This window comes from Corvus moneduloides, chromosome 24 (assembly GCF_009650955.1).
Source record: "Corvus moneduloides isolate bCorMon1 chromosome 24, bCorMon1.pri, whole genome shotgun sequence".
NCBI classification, from domain to species: domain Eukaryota; kingdom Metazoa; phylum Chordata; class Aves; order Passeriformes; family Corvidae; genus Corvus; species Corvus moneduloides.
Window position 1 is genome coordinate 1,398,841 of NC_045499.1, and position 20,721 is coordinate 1,419,561.

Genomic DNA, 20,721 nt, shown 5'->3' on the forward strand with positions numbered 1-20,721 from the left:
TACAGATCCCCAAAGACTCTTTCCAGTCTGGATTATTTTATTCCTGTAGATTTTGGGGAGGGGGAGTGGGAGTGGGAGTTGCTTGCATGCTGGATTGAATCCAGTCTCTCTATCAGATACATTTTGACACATGGTGGTTACTTTATTTTTTTAAGGTGTAATTAGGAAGGGGTCAGTGCCTCGCTGCTTTGTCACCTGTGTTAATGGTCCAGGGCCACCAAATTTGTCAGGCACAACTTGCCCTCAGAGAAGCCCTGTTGGCTGTCACCAGTCACCTCCTTATTTTCCATGTGCCTTAGCGTAGTTTCCAGGAGGATCTGCTCCATGATCTTGCTGTACACAGAGGAGAGGCCAATTGGCCTGTAGTGCCTCAGGTCCTCCTCTTTTCCCAGTTTAAAAACGGGGGTTATGTTTTCCATTTCCCAGTCTGTGGGAACTTCACCAGACTGGCACAACTTCTCAAACAGGAGGGTGACTTAGGCACTTCCTCCACCAGCTCCCTTGGGACCCATGGATGCATCTCACCAGGGTCCATGGACTTGTGCACCTTCAGGTTCCTTAAATGCTCTCAAACCTAGCAATAATGTGGTTGAAACCGTACAGGACATTGAGGCAGTGATTCTGCCTCACCTGCAGGTATTTTGCCTGACACTTTTTGGGATTCTGCTTGCATTGCCTCACCACATTAGTGGCATCCTGCTAAGATGCCCTGAAACAACCATCTGTCTCCACTGAGAAGATTCCCATCACACAGTTTAAAGGATCATAACTGTTGGAGGAAATGGGGTTGAACTTTAAATAAGCATCTGTCCAGCTCTGCAGCCTGTCCTCAGCAGGGGCTGTGAGCAGATGCCTGCTCCAGACTGTAACAACAGCTCAAGTGTGTACAATTCCCCTCCCAGCCTCCAGCCACTGTGCCTCCAGAAATTCCTGAGCCAAACTGGCTTTCTGTGTACTTGTGAGTGCCCCGTGGCTTTCTGTTTCCTGAGCTCATGCAGCCCTCCTTAGGAGCTCCAACATGTCCAGCATTGTGTGTAATAGCTACAAACTTGTCTAGTCCTTCGTCTGAAGCCAGTTTATTTCTGATCTTTGCAAAATCCTGCAGCAGTGGGTCTCACAGCTCAGACTCTGAGTTAAGTGTTTTCCTTGGTTCTGTTTTAAACCTAATGCCCCATAATTTAATTGGCAATCATGTCATTCTTGTACTGAAAGTATTAATCCATAGGGACTCTTACTTTTCAGGACCCTTCCTGATTTTTGAGATTTGTCATCTTCTTGTTTGTATTTTTTCCTAAGTGGGAGGGTTCTACTGTGATTAATCCTGTTTGGATTGGTATCAATACTTGTGATTGATATATTGTCCTTCCATGATCTCATTACTGTGAAAACTGCACTTAGGAAAACAAGTCAAGGTTGGTTTTACCTCTCACTGGTTTAATGACAGTTGACACAATCTGTCAGCCAGACACACCTCCCTCTCCACGTCATCCCCCTGCCTCTCCACATTTCCACCTGCTCCTAAGCAGTCACTTAGGCCATCAGAGTAGGTTTCTTCTGGCCTTCTCATGCCAAAATGATTTCAAATTGTGTTTTGTCAGAATCTGGGGGTTTGCTGCTCAGTGGAATAACTCAGTACTTCTCTCAGCATGCCTGTCATGAATGCCTCTGGAGCAGTGCAGATCCCTGTGTGTGTTACATGCAGAGTGTCCTGAATTTGGAGTGAGCACAGAGCTGAGGTCAGCGTGCTCCTGCAGGAGACATCTGAGGATCCTCAGACTGTACCCTCAGTACAGGTCAATTCAGTCAGTTAAGCTGTTGTTCATGACTGTTGTTTTGGTCTAGGACACAGCCCATGTAGAATTCAATCCTTCTACCCTTAATGCTCAGCTGAGCTTTTAGTTAATTGGGCTGGGTTGCAACCACTGGCCCAACTTTCAAAATTTTTAACTCAGACAGTTTTTGAAGTCTCTGTCAATGACACAGGAGCTCTCCCAGTTCATAGAAAAGGCTTTTGCTGATTGTTTTGTGGAAGATCAGAAATAGTTTACTAATATTTTATAGCAAAGGGAATGTAAGGTAAGTTTAACAAGTACTTCAGAGCTTTCATCTCTTGTTCATCTCTTCTTCTGTGCTTCATCCCCTTAGGTGTAGACCTAGACTTGTCAAGGAAAGAAGAGGAGCAGCAAATGCTTCAGGATGCCCGGCAGTGGCTGAACAGCGGGAGAATTGAGGATATAAAGCAGCCCCGGACAGGAGCCACAGCTCTTCATGTTGCTGCAGCCAAGGGCTATTCTGAAGTCATGAGGTAGGAGCTCCTCCCAGGGCTGATGTGTGAAATTAAGGCTAAAGAAGACATCTTGCTTTACATTCAGAGAAATTTGTTCCATACTGAGATTTTCAGGCTGCTGTTTCTCAAAAGGCTCTTGTGGTTTTATGTGTCCAGCCATAGTGGTTCACCCAGAAATACACAGGGACTGGAGGATTCCCTTTCATACCTCCAGGCCTTTTTGAAGTAATGAAAGCTTTTTGGAGAGTGAGGTATAAATTAGGAGGTCTCTAATTTTTCTAATCACGAGGTCTAATTTTCACTGTTAGGGTAATAATTTTAGGACTAGCAAGCTAAACAGTATTAGGGGATAAAAGTATAATTTTGACATACAAGTGACAACACACACTGCATGACAGTCACAAACATGACCAGTCTAGTGGGAAAATGCAGTGTTCACCCCTGTCTCACTGTCCTCTACCCCTTCATGCTACTGCTCCTGCAGTGACAGAAGGATTCCAGCACCTGACAGCTCTGCTGCCCTGGCACTAAAAAGATTATTATGAACATAAACTTGCCCAATTTCCTGGTAAAAAACATTAATATTGTTACAGGTAATGTCAAATTAAGGTTTCCAACAGTAAAGCTTTTTCTCTGCTCTTTCTGTCTGGGCAGAGCTGCCCATAAACATAGAGATCATCAAATCACAGACTGGGCTGGGAGGAGCCTTAAAGCCCATCTTGTCCCACCCTCTGCCATGGCAGGGACACCTTCCACTATCCCAGGGTGCTCCAAGCCCCATCCAACCTGGCCTTGGACACTTCCAGGGATCCAGGGGCAGCCACAGCTTCTCTGGGCTTCCTGTGCCAGGGCCTCACCACCCTCACAGGGAGGAATTTTTACCTCATATCTAATCTAACCCTGCCCTCTGTCCATGTGAATTTATTCCCCCTTGTCTTGTTACATGCTCTTGTAAATAGTCTTTACAGGGTTACTCTATTGCCCACGTTAAAATCCATTCTGGAAATGTTCATCTATCTTGATCCTAAATTTCGTAATTTTAAGTGACATGACTTGATGTCTTAAGAACTGTTTCATATCAAGCCTCAAGCATTTTATTGTACTCCATGTTTCTGATTTGTATTCAGTCATTAGAACTTATAATTGAGTGATGAGCTGTCTGTGCCTGTACCATGCCCAAGAACAGGAATCTAACACAGCTCATGTGAATAGAAATGTAATATCTCTGAATCTGAGGTGTTGGTCCCATGGCCTGTCAGGGGAGGGTTGTGAATCCAGTGCTCCTTGATGAAGTTCAGTGTGTGCAGGGTGACTTAGTTCTGGACAGCCTCTCCTTGGCATTAATTGTGGTAATGATAAACACATCTCACAGCAAGCTGACATTGTTGCACTCTTGTGTATGTGACGGCCGTGCTGAAGTTCAAATCCAGAGCTTTAGTGACTTAAACCAAAGGGGCTGACAGCCAGGAGCCAGCTAACTCTAAATGAGTCGTGGAATTTGTCTGTGACCTTGAATCTCTTAGCAGCTCTGTTTCTCCCTTCTGCCAGCTGGAAAATCAACAGAAACTCAGCACCTAATTTACAATTTCTTTCACAGAGAAGCCCACAGCTGCTCTGCTGTGACTGTGTTTTATTTAGCACAGTAGCACATTGGTGTAAAGCTGCAGGAGTTTCCAAGCTGTTGGTGCCATGTTGGGGTCGTGCTGGATTTCCCTCATGCTATGCAATGGTGGCTCTGGATGGGGGAATTTCCCACAATGGAAATTTTCAGGAGCAGTTTTACCAGACTTGCAGAATTCCCCTGGGATGTTCTTCAATATTTAAGCAATTTGGATAATAGTTTTGATACAGGAGCTGCTCAGTGATCAGGTGAGCCTGATCACTGCCACACCAGTGTGCACATGGCTCTGGAGCTCCAGACTACTACCCCTGACCCTCTTGTGTTTGTTTTGGTGTTAAATATTCAAGCTCCAGGTGCTGTGAAACACCAGTGTTCTGCTCTGATGGAGAAGGGAGGGTGGAAGGGGCACAGCAGTGAAGGTGAGGAAAGGAGATCCCAGGCAGGTTCACTTGTGGAAGATTTGTTTGAAATGTGCAAGGGCATCTCTGAAAAAATGCATTTGGGGTTGTTTAATCCAAATGAGGGTTGTTTAGCATACAGATGTCACCTCTGTCAATGCCACTGGTGCTTCCCTGGCAGTCCTGTTGGTCTCCTTGTCGACCACCCCACACTGTGGCCTTGTGCTGTTGGAGAACCAAGCTCAAGCTCCAGTTCCCAAATGTCCCTCTCCTGGCAGGTGCTGTGCTTGGCTCCCTGGCACAGGGATGGCAGTTGCAGGGATGCTGTCTGTGTGCCCAGTGCCTGAGCCAGTCCAGGCTCTCTCCTCCACTGGAGAAGGAGTTCAGACTGGGTCACCAATGCCAGATGGGAAATCAAGGTGTTCTCCCAATTCAGGACATGCTGAAAGGGACTGTTATCAGTTTGACATGTTCCAGCAGGTTTTACATCAACGTCACTTTTCGTTCATTGCCCTTTCCATTACAGTTTCGAGCACATCAGGTGGGATGTCGCTTTGGTTAATAACCAAGTCCAGAAGCTCCTGGCTGCTAGGGAGCCTGGCTACCTACTTGATGCCTAATAGGGGAAACTCTGCTCTGCCAGGAAGTCATTCCTGAGGAGCAGAGATCAATCTTGCTTCTTTCCTCAGGCTCCTGATCCAGGCTGGGTTTAATTTGAACGTCCAGGACAACGATGGCTGGACTCCGCTCCACGCTGCTGCTCACTGGGGAGTGAAGGAAGCGTGTTCCATCCTGGCTGAGGCTCTGTGTGACATGGACATCAGGAACAAGCTGGTCAGTACACAACTAATGCAGGGTATTCTATAGCCAGGTTAATGACGACTATTGCCTGCTGCATGATCATGGAATCGTAGAACCCCAGACTGGTTTGGGTTTGGAGGAACCTTATAGCCCATGGATTTTCAAGAGCTTGTCCAGGGCTGTTCTTGGTGTTCCCATCCCTGCTGGGATGTTCATACTGGTCTGTGAGCTGCTTCCCACTGGAGCAGGGTCGGGTGTGCTATGGCAGCCTCTGGGGGAGGAGAGAAGGTTGGATGTGCTTGGAGGAGCACCAGGGGATGAAGGCTGGCAGGAGGATGTGATAAGAGAGGGCCCTGTGTGTTCCAGATGTGCTGGAAACTGCTGGAACACAAGTGCCTCCATGGGAAGCCCTTTCAGCCTGGTGAGCTCTTTGGCAACCAAAATCTTTTCTGTTTAAATGCCGTCAGATGCTTTTCCAAAGGGATGTGTATGGGGTCTTGTATCATGCCATACTTGAAAAGAAACAGCCACAATTGTATTTGTTGCATTACCTGCTCCTTCCAGTCCAGAATTGTCTCCTTGTTGGGTCAGATGGACAAGGCTACCTTTTATTTTTGACCTGTAGCCATCGGGTTTCATGGTGTGTTGTTAATGAAATGACATTTAGAGCTTTAGTTATGGTGAAAATGTAACCAATTTCTTGGTTTGTGCCCTAGAGTATTTTTGTAGTTTGTTTTAGTTTATAAATGCCCATGGATGTGGAAATGGATCCCAATTATTTTGGCTTCCTTGGCAGCCTTTCAGAACCTTTAAATAAATGATGGTAAAGTAACACAGAATCAGGAATATCCTGAACTGAAAGGGACCCACAGTCCAACCCCTGGCCCTGCACAGACGCCCCCAAATCCCACCCTGGGCATCCCTGGCAGTGCTGTCCAAACGCTCCTGGAGCTCTGACAGCCCTGGGGCCGTGCCCATTCCCTGGGGAGCCTGGGCAGTGCCCAGCAGCCTCTGGGGGAAGAACCTTTCCCTTATATCCAACGTAAGAGGTCAGTCACATTCCCTCTCAGTGCAAGAGTGTCCTTTTTAGAAACTTGGAAACTCAAACATAGTCCTGGCTGTTGGATTCGAGCTGCAGCAACCAGAGAGCTGCACTGCCCTGGTAAAAGTTGCTCACTGAACGTAAACATGATCTTAGAGGTCTTTTCCAGCCAAAATGATTCTGTGATTCCATGATCACTGTCACATGGGTTTCCTTGCTCTGGAGTGAAACAGAGTGTCACTCACCATTTGGGGAGGGAGGATGTGAAGCATAAGCACTGGTAAATAGGACTTTTTTGAACATTACCACTGTGTCATCTCAGATATCCTCTTGTGTTCTCTGTCATTGCACCAGGGCCAGACTCCCTTTGACGTGGCTGATGAGGGACTCGTGGAGCATTTAGAAATGCTGCAGAAGAAACAGACTGTGGTGAGTTTCTGGAGATCGTTTTCCACCTCTCCAATTACCTTTTCACACACGGGTGTTCTCCAAGACATATGGTGCCAACAGATGCAGGAAGCCAAGGCCCAGCTATTTGCTTTAGTTACTCATTTGCAATCTTTAATCACAGCAATATTTTTAATAGCTAGAAATCTAGATTGGATGACTGCAGCAAGGAGGTCAGTAGTGTGATGGCATGCAGAATTACGGGAACTGGTAAGGAATTTATGTTCATCTTTGGAATTGTTATTATCCTGCAGTTGCTTTGTTGGCTGGCAGGCTCTCTTGCATCAAACTGCTCTGTTCCTAATGAGTGATTACCCAAGTCAGCTTTGTGTTTGCATCCAGGGAAATACACTGTCAGTGTTGGGAAAGATCTGTTACCGTATCTGCCTTTCTTATAATGGGGAGGAAGAAGAAATTATAAACTTCAGGGAATTCTGGACTGAAAAAATGGGTGGTTTCAAAACCATATTAAATTGCCGTTTCATAGTGCAGTGGAAATATTGGAAGGGATTGTAGGCCAAAAGTTGACATAAAAAAAGGAAAGCAAAATATATCTTGTTCAAAGTAAGGGCAGTTTCAAGCCAGAAAGTTGGGTTTGGATTGAATTTTTTCCTATTTCATCTGAATTTCATCATCTACTGAATTATCTCATTTAAGTGCTTCCAAAAAAGAAGCTAACCTTCTTTCAAAAAGAATTAAAAACCTGTAAATATCGCTTAAAACATTGGGTTCAGAAACAGACAGAATGGGAACACTGCTGATAAACCCCAGGAATGGATTTTCAGGAACTGACAATGTGGGTGGTTAGAACTTCAGCTCTGATCACAACACAGCTGCTGCCATCCTCAAATAGCAGCCTTAGCATTGACAGGAGCTTCTTAAAAATTAATCAGCTTCTCCCTAAATTAGGCGTTGATAAATACTATCAGGTTGTATTTTGGATTCCCCTCTCTCTCACTACCCAGAATTTTACAGATAACTGCACTTCTTAAATGAAGAAGAAAAACAAGAATTTTTTGGGTGACTGCTCACCCATTTTTAGGGCTGCTTTGCAGGGGCTACAACCCCCCTGTTCTCTATATAGAAGCACTATATAAAGGCCTTCTCCATTTATTCAGTCAGTGTAGAACTGGGCAGAAGAATCCAGATTTTACCACAGTTTTTTTTAGTGGACATGATCTTTTAGTGGAAAAGCCAATCTATCATGTGTTTATCATGTGCCATTTTTATCACTTAAAAATAGAAAAGTTATATTTGTTAAGGATAAAACAGGCAGTTCCATGACTGACATTATTTCACTTCCAAAATGACTCTCAAATCAGATATTTTTTTCAGTCTAAAGCAGAACACTGTGCCACCCTTGCTAAATGATTTGCTGCCATTACTGGAAAGCAAGGGAATTTTTGTTTGCTGGAAGCAATTAATTTGGTTTGGGTTTGGATTCTTTTCCCAGTTCCTGAATTATCTGTGAATGGAGCAGGCTGTTTCCTGCACTTCCCTTTGCTGTGTTCCAGCAGTTTGGTCAGTTTAACAATGTTGTACTCCAAATTTTTGCTCTTCACTGGAACCCATGTAGCTTTTCCCACTTCACAGGGTGCCCAGAGCAGCTGTGGCTGCCCCGTGCCTGGAAGTGTCCAAGGCCAGGTTGGATGGGGCTTGGAGCAACCTGAGCTGGTGGAAGGTGTCCCTGCCCATGGCAGAGGGTGGGAATGGAAGATCTTTAAGGTGCCTTCCAACCCAGATTTCTGGGATTCTATGATTCAGAATTTCCAGTGCTTTTACTTCATTTGCCTGTCAAAAGAGAAAGAATAACCTGATGAGCCATGACACAACAGAGTCAGCCTTTAATTGAGCCCCTAGCTGTCATCCTTCTGCCTCAGCTGTTTCTGTGGTTCTGGAAGGTACTAAAACAATTTTTGGGTACTGTTTTGTCCACCAATGGTGGTAAAATTAATATTGCTGCTCTCTAGACAAAATCTTTCAGTTTTTGTGTGATCCCAGGTATTCCTGGGCAATGACTTAGTGCATTTGAGAGATTTAGGAAGTGACCCATCCTCACAGGAGTTCCCTGGTTACCTGGACAGGGCAGACTTGAATTCTTTCCTCTGGCAGCAAGTAAATAATAGCCACAAAGGCAGCAGATTTTTAGCTGAATCTAGCCTGATTTCATGTGTGCACACACATAAGGACAGACCTCCAGCAGAATCCCAGAATAGTGTGGGCTGGAAGCAACCTTAAAGCTCATCCAGTCCCACCCTCTTCCATGGACAGGGTCACCTTCCACTAGCCCAGGTTGCACCAAGCCCCATCCAGCCTGGTCTTGGACACTTCCAGGGATGGGAGAGCCCACGACCTCTCTGGGCAGCAGTCAGGGTTTGTCGCTGGTCTCAGCAGGGGCAGCTGCAGGTGCCTTTGAAGGTTTTACTAAACGGCAGCTGCATTCCAAGGACACACTGGGTGCTGTGCCCTGCTGGAGCTCCAGTCCAGGGCTCACAGTGCCATTGCAGATGTGCTGCTGTTCAGGTGGCTTCTTACACAAACCTACAGTGGTTTGGTCTAACAAGGCTGGGCTGACCTTGTGCTGTGGTGCTGACTGGGTTACCCTGACGGAGCTGGTTAATGTCTATCCTCATTCTCTCTCTCCCATCTTCATGGACTTTTTGACAGCTACGAAGTGAGAAGGAGACAAGGAATAAGCTGATTGAAGCTGACATGAATGGGAAGCCTCAAAACAGACTCTTCACCAAGTAAGTCTCTCTCTCTTAGTTGAAAAGAAACTGCCCAGCGAGTAATGGGAGAAATGGGAGAGCAGCTTCATCTCTCACAGCCAGCTGGCCTCAGCTGGGTCAAAAACAATTCACTGCTGTTTATTTCATGGTTTTGTTTTTTTTTTTAATCTGAGCACTCTCAAATACAGTTTTAGTTGTGTCTTAACACACCCAGTGAGGGATGGAACAAGGGCTTGGGCTGGTGTTTGGTTCTCCTGCTCTGGCTGAGGATCAGTCGGAGCTTTGGGCTGAGGACTGCACCTTTTTGTAGCACAGAGCCCTACGGCCCAACTGCTGCATTGTGTGGCACTAGAAAAGGAGAGATCACATTTTTGTTTTCAGAGTTAGAAAATGTGAGACTGGCAGTGGAATCCGTGGCAAACTGGCCATGATGGAAGTGCTGGAATGTTCAGTCTGTAGATGGATTTTGTCCTTTGCTTGTTCTGTATGTAGTAAATCATGTCTGTGTGTTCCTGAGAAATACAACTCAGATAACTTGCTTGCCTAGTCCTTAAAATTTCCTATTTTGCAGCAAAGAGAAGATTCTTTATGAGGAAGACACGCTGAAGTCCATGGAAACTGAGGAAGAGAACAAGGACTCAAGCAGTTCTAGTTCTGAAGAGGAAGAAGCTGAAGATGAAGTTTCAGAGTCAGACGCTGAGAAGGAGTCAGGTAAGACTTCGTACAGTCTTGGATTTAATAACTAGCCTAGCTATTGTTGTTGCTGTTGTTATTGTTAATAATGACATAATTAGTTGTTAAGGGCATCCTGAAAGTTTTACTTCCAGTGTATATGTACAGAATTTGGAGAAATCTGGAACTACTGTGCTAAAAAAGCTGATTCAAATGCTGACTCCCAGGTCAGCATAGTTTTTTTTTTTAAAAATCCTTCAGATCCTATTTTAATTCCTACTTCCAGCTCACATGGATTGAAGATAACACATTGTCTATAGCTTGTTCTTAAACAGGGTTTTTTTCTTGTTGGCCCAGTTCAAGAAGAATCCTTCAGGTGCAGGATGGTAGGAAAGCAAGTGAAGGTGTAGGAAGGCAATAGCCTGTTGTGTTTGGATCAGTCTGAAATGAAGGGCTGAAGCTGTCCTGGGTGATTACAGAGGTGAGGAACTTCTATTTTCCAGGCTGTGATGAATAATGATTGCAAAAGATAGTGGAAAGTAAGGATTAAGTACACAGAGTCACAGTAGCATTTACATTATAGTATATTGCTGGCATCTTACTCCCATTCCTTTTCTATAATTTCTGTGGCTTCCTTAATTAGTTTTAGAAGTGTTTATGTGCAGCACAGAAAGTTTAAATACAGATACTTAATTTTACAGTAAGCCAAGACTTACTTGTACTTAATATTCTGCAAACACAGATGGATCTTGGACTATGATATGCTTAATGGTTAAACTACTTTTAGCATCAACTTACTTGGTCTATATCCAATATACTAAGAAATAGGTCCTGGGGAGAAGTGTAGTTTACAGTTTCGTTGTGCTTCTGTGGCAGTGAAATTGTCACCTGTGTTAGGATTGTATCAGTTAATGCTGTTGGGGCAGGGTGAGAGGGGTGGAAAATCCTGGCTGGGCTTCGCAGAGCTACTGCTGCAGCAGCTGGGTGGGCATGGCAGTAACACAGGGAAATGATCTTGGAGCTTTTAAATGGACATGTCAGTGATAGAAAGAGACACACAGTACAAGTCACACATATTTTCTCCATAAATCAGGGGTTTACCCTGATTATATACATATTTATATAAATATAAATTATACCTGTCTAACTGGGTGCCGATGCTTGTAATCCATGTGAACGTGGTGGTAGTTTAACCAAAACAACTCAAATGTTTGCACACTTGTAAGACCTGGAGCTGTGTGGGGTTTAACAGAGTCAGGAGCAGCCTAAGATCCTTCAGCAAGGAAAGATCTACAGCACTCAGCATTAAATTTTGTGTGAAGCCAGAACAGGTCTTTTTATTGCATTAGTTCACTGAGCAAAGCACATTATAGGAGTCTGTGTTAAACCACTAGAGGTAATAGAAATGGGACACAACAAGCATTCAGGTAATGATTAAGCTTCAGGCTTTGTTACCTGTACTCTCCTGGCAAGATTATTGGGTCCTTTGAGAAATGTCCATCACAATTGAAACCCTGCCTTGTAAACTTCTGAAATCACTGATAAAATGAGTGTGGACTTGCCCAGCTGGATGGAGCCACAGCTATCACTTGTTGCATATGTCAGTGGGGGTCACATCTTTAGTACTCTTTAAAGCAGGATTCTGTAAGGTAACAGCATCAGCCCACATTATAGGAGGACCCCAAAGAAAAGTAAGATTTTTCATTTTGGTAATGAAAATGATAAATGTCACAGTATTACTGATTTCAGTGACAGACAGTGGTATTCCTGGGCTGAGCCCCCAGCGTGGGCAGCAGGGCAGGGGGGGGATTCTGCCCCTGTGCCCTGCTCAGCTGAGACCCCACCTGCAGAGCTGCCTCCAGCCCTGGGTTCCAGCACGGGAAGGACCTGGAGCTGCTGCAGCGAGTCCAGGGGAGGCACCAGGATGATCAGAGGGATGGAGCAGATCTGCTGTGAGGAAAGGCTGAGAGAATTGGGATTGCTCAGCCTGTAGAAGAGAAGCTTTGGGGTGACCGTACTGTGGCCTCCCAGGACCTGAAGGGAGCCTCCAAGGAAGATGAAGAGAGACTGTTTACAAGGGCCTGGAGTGACAGGACAAGGGGAATGGCTTCAAACTGACAGAGAGTAGGTTTAGATGGGATATTAGGAAAAAATTCTTCCCTGTGAGGGTGGGGAGGCCCTGGCACAGGTTACCCAGGGAAGCTGTGGCTGCCCTGTCCCAGAAGTGTCTGAGGCCAGGTTGGACGGGGCTTGGAGCAGCCTGGGATAGTGGAAGGTGTCCCTGCCCATGGCAGGGGGTAGAACAGGATGAGCTTTAAGGTTCCTTCCAGTCCAAACCAATCTGAGATTCTGTGTTTATCTGCTCATCATTTTACATGATGGTACAGGAGGCATGGGTATGAAAGCATGCAAATTATTCCCTTATTCCTCTTCATTTTCTTTAATATTCCCATACCTTTACAGTTCTGAGCAGTGCTGGACACGTAGGTTATTACTGTTGTTCTTAAGTGTTCAAAGTCCAGATGAAAAAAAAAATTCTGAGTGATCTTTTTAAACCTAAAAATTCCAACCGCTTTGGTAGCTGAGCATAAAGCAGGACATGTAGAAGCTGGCAGTGTAACGCAAGTTTATTTTGAGGTGTGTTTTGAAGAGTCTCAGGTTGCGATTAATTTGTTGAATTTGCAGAAACTGTGGGAAGAAGAAATTGGATGAGGAAAGCGGTGAAATTGGTGAAGGGCTTCAGAGAAGTATGTTTCTTATAATTTGTAAGAAATTTGTGTTCTTCAAACAAAGGAAGCTGAGGGCATTAATGGCACTATTCATTTTGAGGACAATTAATTTGGCATTGACCTCTTGTAAACAAGAGAAGGATCAGCATAAAATTCTATGGTGATTATCTGTGCTGGGAACTATTACAATATGTAATTATTGGGAATTAAAGCAGGCCGTGGAAGCTTTTAGTGTTGTTTTGTTTAAAAACCAACTAAACAAAAACTCTTATCGAAAAACCTTTACGAAAAAGGAATTAGAAACCTAAATTTTTACTCTTACAAATTTGTTTTGAGGAGATTGAACTAATCCTCACCAGTTTCTCTTGTCTGGAATTCATGTTTATTGCTGAAATTTTGGTAGAATAAAATGTGGGATCATGCCCGAAGCCAACGCTGCCAGTGGCCGTGCCATCCCTTGTGCTGCCAGCACAGAGTCCCTTGGCCTGTCCCTCTTCTGCAGTCAACTGCTCCCAGTCACATTGCTCACAGTTAGCCCTTCCCAACCTGTCATTACCACTTTAGCTTGTGCCCTTCTAATTAGGCTTGACCTTAAAAGCTGACCTGTGTGCTATAAACTTCCAGGACAGGCTCCCAGTGCCCATGCAGCCCAGCCTGGAGAGCTGCTGCAGCAGCCTTCCCTTCCTGCAGTACCCTGTGTTTTACAGGCCTCAGTCACAAGAATGAGCAGCTGTCAGAAATGGCAGCGCATCTTTCCTTGTCCGTGGGCATTTCCATGGACTTGGATGCCAAGTATGGCATCCTTGCCAGGCCTGCAAGGAGGAATGGGGGATCTATTGCCCCTCCCCTAGGGGTGGATGAAAGTGCACCCGAGGGTTCAGCTCCAGAACTGAAATCTGCTGCTTCACAGAGAGGGAAAAGTGGCTGAGAATCCATTCTCATGCAGACCCAGTGTAACAGCTGGAGCTGGGGCAGGGAGGGTCAGGCTGGAGATCAGGGAAAGGTTCTTCCCCCAGAGGCTGCTGGGCACTGCCCAGGCTCCCCAGGGAATGGGCACTGCCCCAGGGCTGCCAGAGCTCCAGGAGCGTTTGGACAACGCTCTCAGGCACAGGGTGGGATTGTTGGGGTGTCTGTGCAGGGCCAGGGGTTGGACTCAATGATCCCTGTGGGTCCCTTTCAACTCAGGAGATTCTGTGATTCTGTCTTTGTCTCTTTAGTTCAGGCTCTGTCAGTCCTGCTAACTTCCTGTTATTTTAAAATGTTTCTCTTGGCTTGCTCTTTTCTGTTTTCTGTGTCCTTTGATCCTTTTTTTTCTAGGACTGAGAACATTTGTTACAGAAAGATTGATCTTCATGCTCCAAGGTGCCATCCTCCCAGATGCTCCATCCCAAAGTACTCCTCATGTGTAACAGCAGACACTTATACTCCCTGCACATACATTATTTCCTAGGACCGGTTGGGTGCTTATGCTTAAAATTACTTTATTTTTTCCAAGCCATGACTGTGTGAGCACTCCTAGCTAAAAGGAAAACTTTGGTTGGTGGGTGTAGATACATCATTTCTCAGGCAGGTTCCAAGTGCCTGGGTTTATGGTGAATAGTCTGTCTCCAGCCTGTGCTCTCCTGTCAAGTGAACCTATTGCCTGAGTCACCCTTTCTGCTTGCTCTCCCCCGGTAATGTCTGGTGGATGTTCTTCTGTCAAGCATGTGCATAGATACAAAAAAAAAAATGTCATACTGGACAGCTGCACTTGTCTAACAAGCAGGGAGCCAGCTGTGAGCAGGGACAAGGGTTGCTTAGCTTGCTTGGAGCCCAAGTAAGGGCTTTTGTTGGGCAGTAGTCCTGGCTTCCTGTAGAAAAATGGATTTTGCTACGGAAGACCAGAAATTCTGCCAGCAGCACAAGCAGGTGCAGAGAACTGTGCAGTGAAACCCAGCGCTGGCTGTTGGCTGTACCACACTCGTGCTACAGCAGGAACAGCATGTGCCCCTTTTCATTCCAAGATTTACCAGGGAAGAAATTCCCAGACAGGAAACAAAATTCTGAACAACAAAAAACCTGTGTGTCCCCTTTTTGGTGCTTTCTGCAAAGATTTTGCTTGTCTGTGAGGATCAAGTTCAAAAGCTTTGCCTGGCAAATGTATCCATCCTATTCTTTAGGAAGTGGGAAGCTCCTTGCAGAAAGCCCTGACATCTGACAGTGCAGGAGGCGCTGACATCTCAGAGATCCGAGGAGACAGAGGTCACACAGCACTGACCTGGAGTGCAGAGCACACTCTGTGTAAAGAGGGGCCTTGGAAGTGCAATACTGAAACATTTGGTTTCTCTTCTTGTTTAAAATTGTAGAGAGAAAGGAAGAGCCCTTTGCCAACCACTCCAGCCGTGAATCCAGGCCCAGCATCACTGAGCAAATGCCACCACCCGAGCCCAACTCCTTCACTGCATCTGCCAGAAGAGTAAGTGAATTTGGAATCAATGGGGACTCCAGCAGTGCTCAGAAGCAGAAGGTGTTACTGGGAGATGGATGCTCTGAAACCAATTTTCAGAGGAGTTTAAGACTTAAATTTAGAAAAGCCTGGTAGTATGAAATTCTGATAAAGATGTGTGTTAGCAGCAGTGTAGGGCTGCCTCCAAGGAGGGCGTTGGTACAATACAGTTCCTCTTGAATCTCTGACCCTCCAAAGCCAATTGTGTTGAAGAAACCCAGCCTACAGCACATGCTCTGTGTGCTGTCAGTTCTCAGGGGGCTGCTGCCAGTGTCTTCCCAGCAGGTCTGTCACCAGAGCTGATTCCTGCTCATGTATCAGCAGTGAGTTTGGCACCATCTTCCAAAGTGCCTCTCTGACTTGCCAAAGCCAGTTGAGTCAGTGGTGTGATGTTACAGCCCAGCAAGCAGAGGGTAGTTTGCATGTGGCTGGCCAACTGGGCTATACAAGCTTTGAAAGGTGGTCACTGAAATCTTATGTGAATCCTCCAACTCTCAGATCACTCAGCTAGATGGCACCAGGAGACTCTGCTCTGCACAGAACTCGTGTCTGCTGCTGCTGCTTTCTTTTTGCACCAGACTATGGAGAAAACAACACAGATACCTGGCCCAGGGCTGAAGCACTCAGTGCTTGTCAGAGGGAAATGTTTCTTGCTTAGTCACAATTTTTTGTTTTCCACATGCAACTGAGTGTAACCATGATCAAATGAAACAGAGCTCCTCTGGGCGTTGTTCAGCTCAGGCTGGTTTAGCAGGGGAACTGTTAGAGGTAGAAGGATGCTGGGATTTGTGAGCACTTCAGGTAACCTTTTCCCAGCTGCAGAGGTTTGGTCTCACTCCTTTGAGCTGTTTAACCCAGAATAAGGGTGTTAGGGTATAGAAGCTGGCCTGTGAGCAGAGCAATTACTGATTTGACCTCAGTCACTTAAGATCAGCTTCTTTACCTTCTCTCACCGGTTTGACTTTTCTGTAATTCTCTTTGACGGGCTGGGCTTTAGACTGTGTTGCCCTCTCTTGGGGGAGTTATTAGTATGTGCTGTTCCTGTGTTGTTCAGAATTTACAGATGACAGATTTTGCTGTGGTTTTGAGCTTTCTCTGAGGAAAGCATCAAAACTACATGAAAATGTTAGAGCTGTGTAGCCCAGTAGACTGGAAGTGCTGGAAATGGTGGAGTACACATTAACTCTTTGCATCTGCATTGAAATGACATGAGCTGAAAACATTGCTCAAATACTGCAGGGATAATTTTAGCTTGGCAGTCTTCAGACGGTGAGTCTGAGGGCAGAGCTCCCCAGGAGCTCCATTTATTCTGAATAGTGTCAGATGGTTTGTGTCAGATAGACTATGGTATAATAATGCTTAGATCAGCTTTGATCAAAAGCCTTGTCTGCCCAGTGTCCTGGCAGACAGTGGCCATCAGAAGATACCACAGAACACAGAATCTTGCAGGAATTCCCTCCCACCTTCCAGCAATTGGCATTTCAGGGACTTGCTGAACCTGGTGTAATTCTTGTCTTCAGTAGCCCCTGTTGGACTTTTCCTCTATGCAGTCACTTTTTGATTGGGATCCTCTAATGTCCAGTGGTAAAGAGTCCTTCAGCTTAGTTAAAAACTCTACAAAGCTCCCTGTCCCATTAACCTACCGCAAGCTGGGTTTGTTTGCTGCCCCTCGTTCCTTTATGGAAAGGACCAAGGAATGATTGTTCCTTATTCATCCTTCTGTGTGCCACAGAGTGTTTCTTCTACCTTGGTCATATCTCAGCCTGGAGACTACTGATATGTTGAGTATGTCCTCATGCAAGACCTCTCTTGCTCTACTCATTCTTGCTGCCTTTCCCTGAATCTCTTCCCTTCTTGTCAACTGCTGCTGAGCCCTGGAGCTGAGCTGTGTGTGGTACCAAAGGTGTGATTGTACCCTGCAGTAACACAGAGCCACAGTGGTTGTGTGTTTTGTATTCTGTACTTTTCCAGTAACTCCTAATAATTTATTTGCTTTATTTCCTGTACAACTTGATGCTTAGCCCTGTACAAGTGTCTCTTGCTCAGGCTCCATTCTTGGATGGCACTAGGCAGCCTTTTGTAAGACTTGGTAACTGTAGCTAAAGTCATACATTGAGGCAGTTGTACATTGAGGCAGTTGTGTATTTAAGGACCAATATATGCAGGTCAGAAGTGCCTCATGTAACAAAAAGCACAAAGGCCCATTCTGTGGTATCCACAGTTACCTGCCCATGGAAGGGGCCTCTGCAAAGTCCAGTGTCCTGCTCAAAGCAGGATTAAGCTCATGTCATGTTGCTTTGACCTACCTGAGCTCAGCTGAGTATTAAAAGGTCTCTGAGGATGGAGTTGCTCTACTCCCTTACTCCCTGTCCCAGTGCAGCTTCGCTCCTGCTGGGAGTTATGTCTCCATGTCAGCTGGGGTTTCCCATGTGGAAACTTCTCTGTTCTCCTCCTTTCACTGTCGACTGCAGAGAAGTCTGGTTCCATGTCCTCTGTAAACCCACCCCCAAGTAGCAGAGCAACTAAATCCCATGTTTGCCTTCTCTTTTCCATGCTAAACAATCCAGGTTTCCTCAGTCTCTTCCTTTACAGTGTTGTTGGCTACAACTCCCTGATGATCTCAATGACTTCTCCTGGACTCTGTTGCTGGGAGGGGTTTATTTGCAGCTAGTTCCATAAGACCTGAGTACTTGTTTTTGGTTTTCTGCCTTTACTGAATAATTATCCCTTCCTAAATGGGTGATAATAAAAGCTTCACTGTTCATTATGTTCTTTCCTCAAAGCTGGAGAAGGGCACTGTGTAGGCAAAGACCTGCACAGTGGCACAAGATTCCTTTCATCCTCTGTCCTTGGGGATGAGGCACTACAGCAGTTTGCATCCCTGCGAGTTCGCCTTGCACTCTGTCCTGTAGTTAAACAGGAAATAAAAGTCACTCTGTCTTACAAATGTAGCCCAGCAAAAACTGGGGCTTTTTGAAACACTTTCTGAACTTAGAGTGTGCCTTGCAGTGCTCTTCCTTTTTCCAAATGTCCCTGTTTCTCCTCCACAGTTCAGTTGGCTCAGCAAGTCAGACGAGCAGAAGGATGAGTCACCTTCGTCGTGGCGGCTGGGCCTGAGGAAGACTGGCAGCCACAACATGTTGAGTGAAGTCGCTGCCACTCGTGAGGCACAGAGGGATAAAACTTCCATCTATCGCTCCTCGTCCAGCCCTCGGATATCTGCGCTGTTGGACAACAAGGAAAAGGTTTGGCTTTCAGCAAGGATGATTTAGTGTATCCACTTTACCCCACAGGTGTAAACCTCTTTCCTTTTGAGTTATTGCTGGGATTTGTATCCGTAACAAATGCGGGTCTCTTTCATTCTTACTTCCTTTTTCTTTTGAAAAATATTTTCCTCCTATCAGTTGTTTCTCCGGAACTGGAGTTTGGTGCCCCTTTGGCCTAATTCCTGCTCAGTTTGGACGGGGCTGCCCCTGAACAGGGGCTGCCAGTCTGGCACAGCCTGTTCTTTACCAGAAGATGTCCATTACAGGCAATAGCACATACCTGCAGTGGAGATTCTCCTTCCATGTCGTTTATATGGATTCTTCCTGTATCCACCAGCTGCATTTGTAAATCCCATATCACATATTCAGTAACTGTAACTTTTCTGCCCATGGGTAGATGCCTCATCCCTGCAGGTGTTCAAGGCCACCTTGGATGGAGCTCTGGTCTAGTGGACTAAAGATCCCTTCCAACCCAAGCCATTCTCTGATTCTGTGATTTACAAGTCATTCTCTAAGTTAGAACATGCTTTTACTCACTACCATGCTCATCGGGAAATCCGTTTCAGAACTGATATTTCTATGCTGTGGTATGTGTTGCCCAAGAAATTGCCTTAAACCAGCTGATAGGAGAATGCTTTCTTAGTTGAAGAAATTTGAACACAAATTTATTTCCACTGAACGTGCTGAAAGGGTAAGAGATGTGTAGCTGAAGTTCCTCTTTTGCTTTACCAGGACAGAGACAACAAGAGTTATCTTGCCACCATAGTCCCCAGAAGACTGAGCAGTACGAGTGATATAGAAGAAAAAGAAAACAGGTGAGACTGGCTGAAGTTAATGCTCAGCTTCCATCCTGTCAATAGTACTTCTGGAATATAATTTTTCTGTAGTCATGCTTTGTATATTTTCTCAGCAGTCTCAAGTACACAGGAATTGACAATGTCAAGAGCCAGCTCTGTCTATAAAAGTTCTGGTACACTGGTTTTTATTTAGGTGAGCAGGAACCAGCAGACTGGTTCCTCCATCCCTGTACTCACACAGGCACAGGCTCCATCCAGGCAACCAGATTTATGGATCCTTGTTCCTTTTATATGCAAATGTCTCGTTTTGTAGCTGCACCTTGTACTTGTCACTTGCTCAGCAGTCACCTTCAGTCCTTTTGTTCACACCTCTGTCACTTGAGATTCACTTGAGCTTGTGAACTCTTCTGTGTAGGAACTGTTCCACTGCAGAGCTGTTACAGTCAGTGAGTGTAGATGCCCCTGGACGGAACCATGGTGTAAATGGGATATATATCCAGGATTTCCAGATGTATTTGAGGAGCTGATTTTTACAAGCAACTTCTTCAGGGGCCTTCCAGTGCCTAAAGGGGCTCCCAGAGAGCTGGAGAGGGACTTTGGACAAGGTCCTGAAGGGACAGGACAAGGGGGAATGGCTTCCCACTGCCAGAGAGCAGGGATAGATGGGATATTGGGAAGAAATTTTTCCCTGTGAAGGCGGTGATGTCCTAGCACAGGGTGCCCAGAGAAGCTGTGGCTGCCCCATGCCTGGAAGTGTCCAAGACCAGGCTGGATGGGGCTTGGAGCAGCCTGGGCAGGTGGAAGGTGTCCCTGCCCATGGCAGGGGTGGGACTGGATGGGCTTTATGGTCCCTTCCAACCCTGGCCGTTCTATGATTCAGTTTTTACTAGAAGGAGTAAAATTTGACCTTAGCCTCATTTCCAGCTACTTCCCCAATAGAGGAGGAAAGGCACATGCAGAGCGGTGGCTGTGAACTGTAATTGTCGGGCAGGAGCTGTGGCAGGTGACACCCTGAGAGAATTTCAGCACAGCTTGAGATTCTTTGCTGATCTTTTGCCAGAGCCTCCTGCTGTGTTCTTGTTCACTCTCAGGCAGTCTCTGAGATCCAGAGTTTTGCAGACAATTTGTGTCTGTTGATCAGCTCAAGCCGGTTTGGCAGAGGCTGCTATCGAGTGGCACATCCAGCTGTGGGTGCTGACAAGCGTCCTTTGCTGAGTGGAGTGGGGACTGGCTGAGGAGAGCTGGCCTTCAGGAACAGATGGTGCCCAGGCATGCTGTGTAGTACAGATTTTTCCCAATATTCTTTCCTTTCAAAACATCTGAGGTTTTTTTCTGGAACCCACAGGTGTCTCAAGAGAGCATCAGTGTGGGCACAACAACTGGAAATGAGAAATAATTGCAGGCTGATGAGGGAATGGATTAGTGCTGCACTACAAGCTCCGGGTCC

At 45.8% G+C, this 20,721-nt stretch overlaps 1 protein-coding gene across 8 annotated transcripts in view; it reads left to right on the forward strand.

The window, feature by feature from the left end:
* The window catches only part of PPP1R12B (protein phosphatase 1 regulatory subunit 12B), a 130,365-nt gene that overhangs the window by 36,873 nt on the left and 72,771 nt on the right, over window positions 1-20,721 (forward strand). For all 8 annotated transcript variants that reach the window (XM_032132789.1, XM_032132787.1, XM_032132791.1 and 5 more), the window contains exons 4-11: window positions 2,146-2,305; window positions 4,996-5,140; window positions 6,504-6,578; window positions 9,264-9,343; window positions 9,897-10,036; window positions 15,072-15,181; window positions 18,262-18,456; window positions 19,210-19,292. In XM_032132789.1, the coding sequence (XP_031988680.1) occupies window positions 2,146-2,305; window positions 4,996-5,140; window positions 6,504-6,578; window positions 9,264-9,343; window positions 9,897-10,036; window positions 15,072-15,181; window positions 18,262-18,456; window positions 19,210-19,292 (988 nt within the window). The remainder of the gene's footprint in view (window positions 1-2,145; window positions 2,306-4,995; window positions 5,141-6,503; window positions 6,579-9,263; window positions 9,344-9,896; window positions 10,037-15,071; window positions 15,182-18,261; window positions 18,457-19,209; window positions 19,293-20,721) is intronic.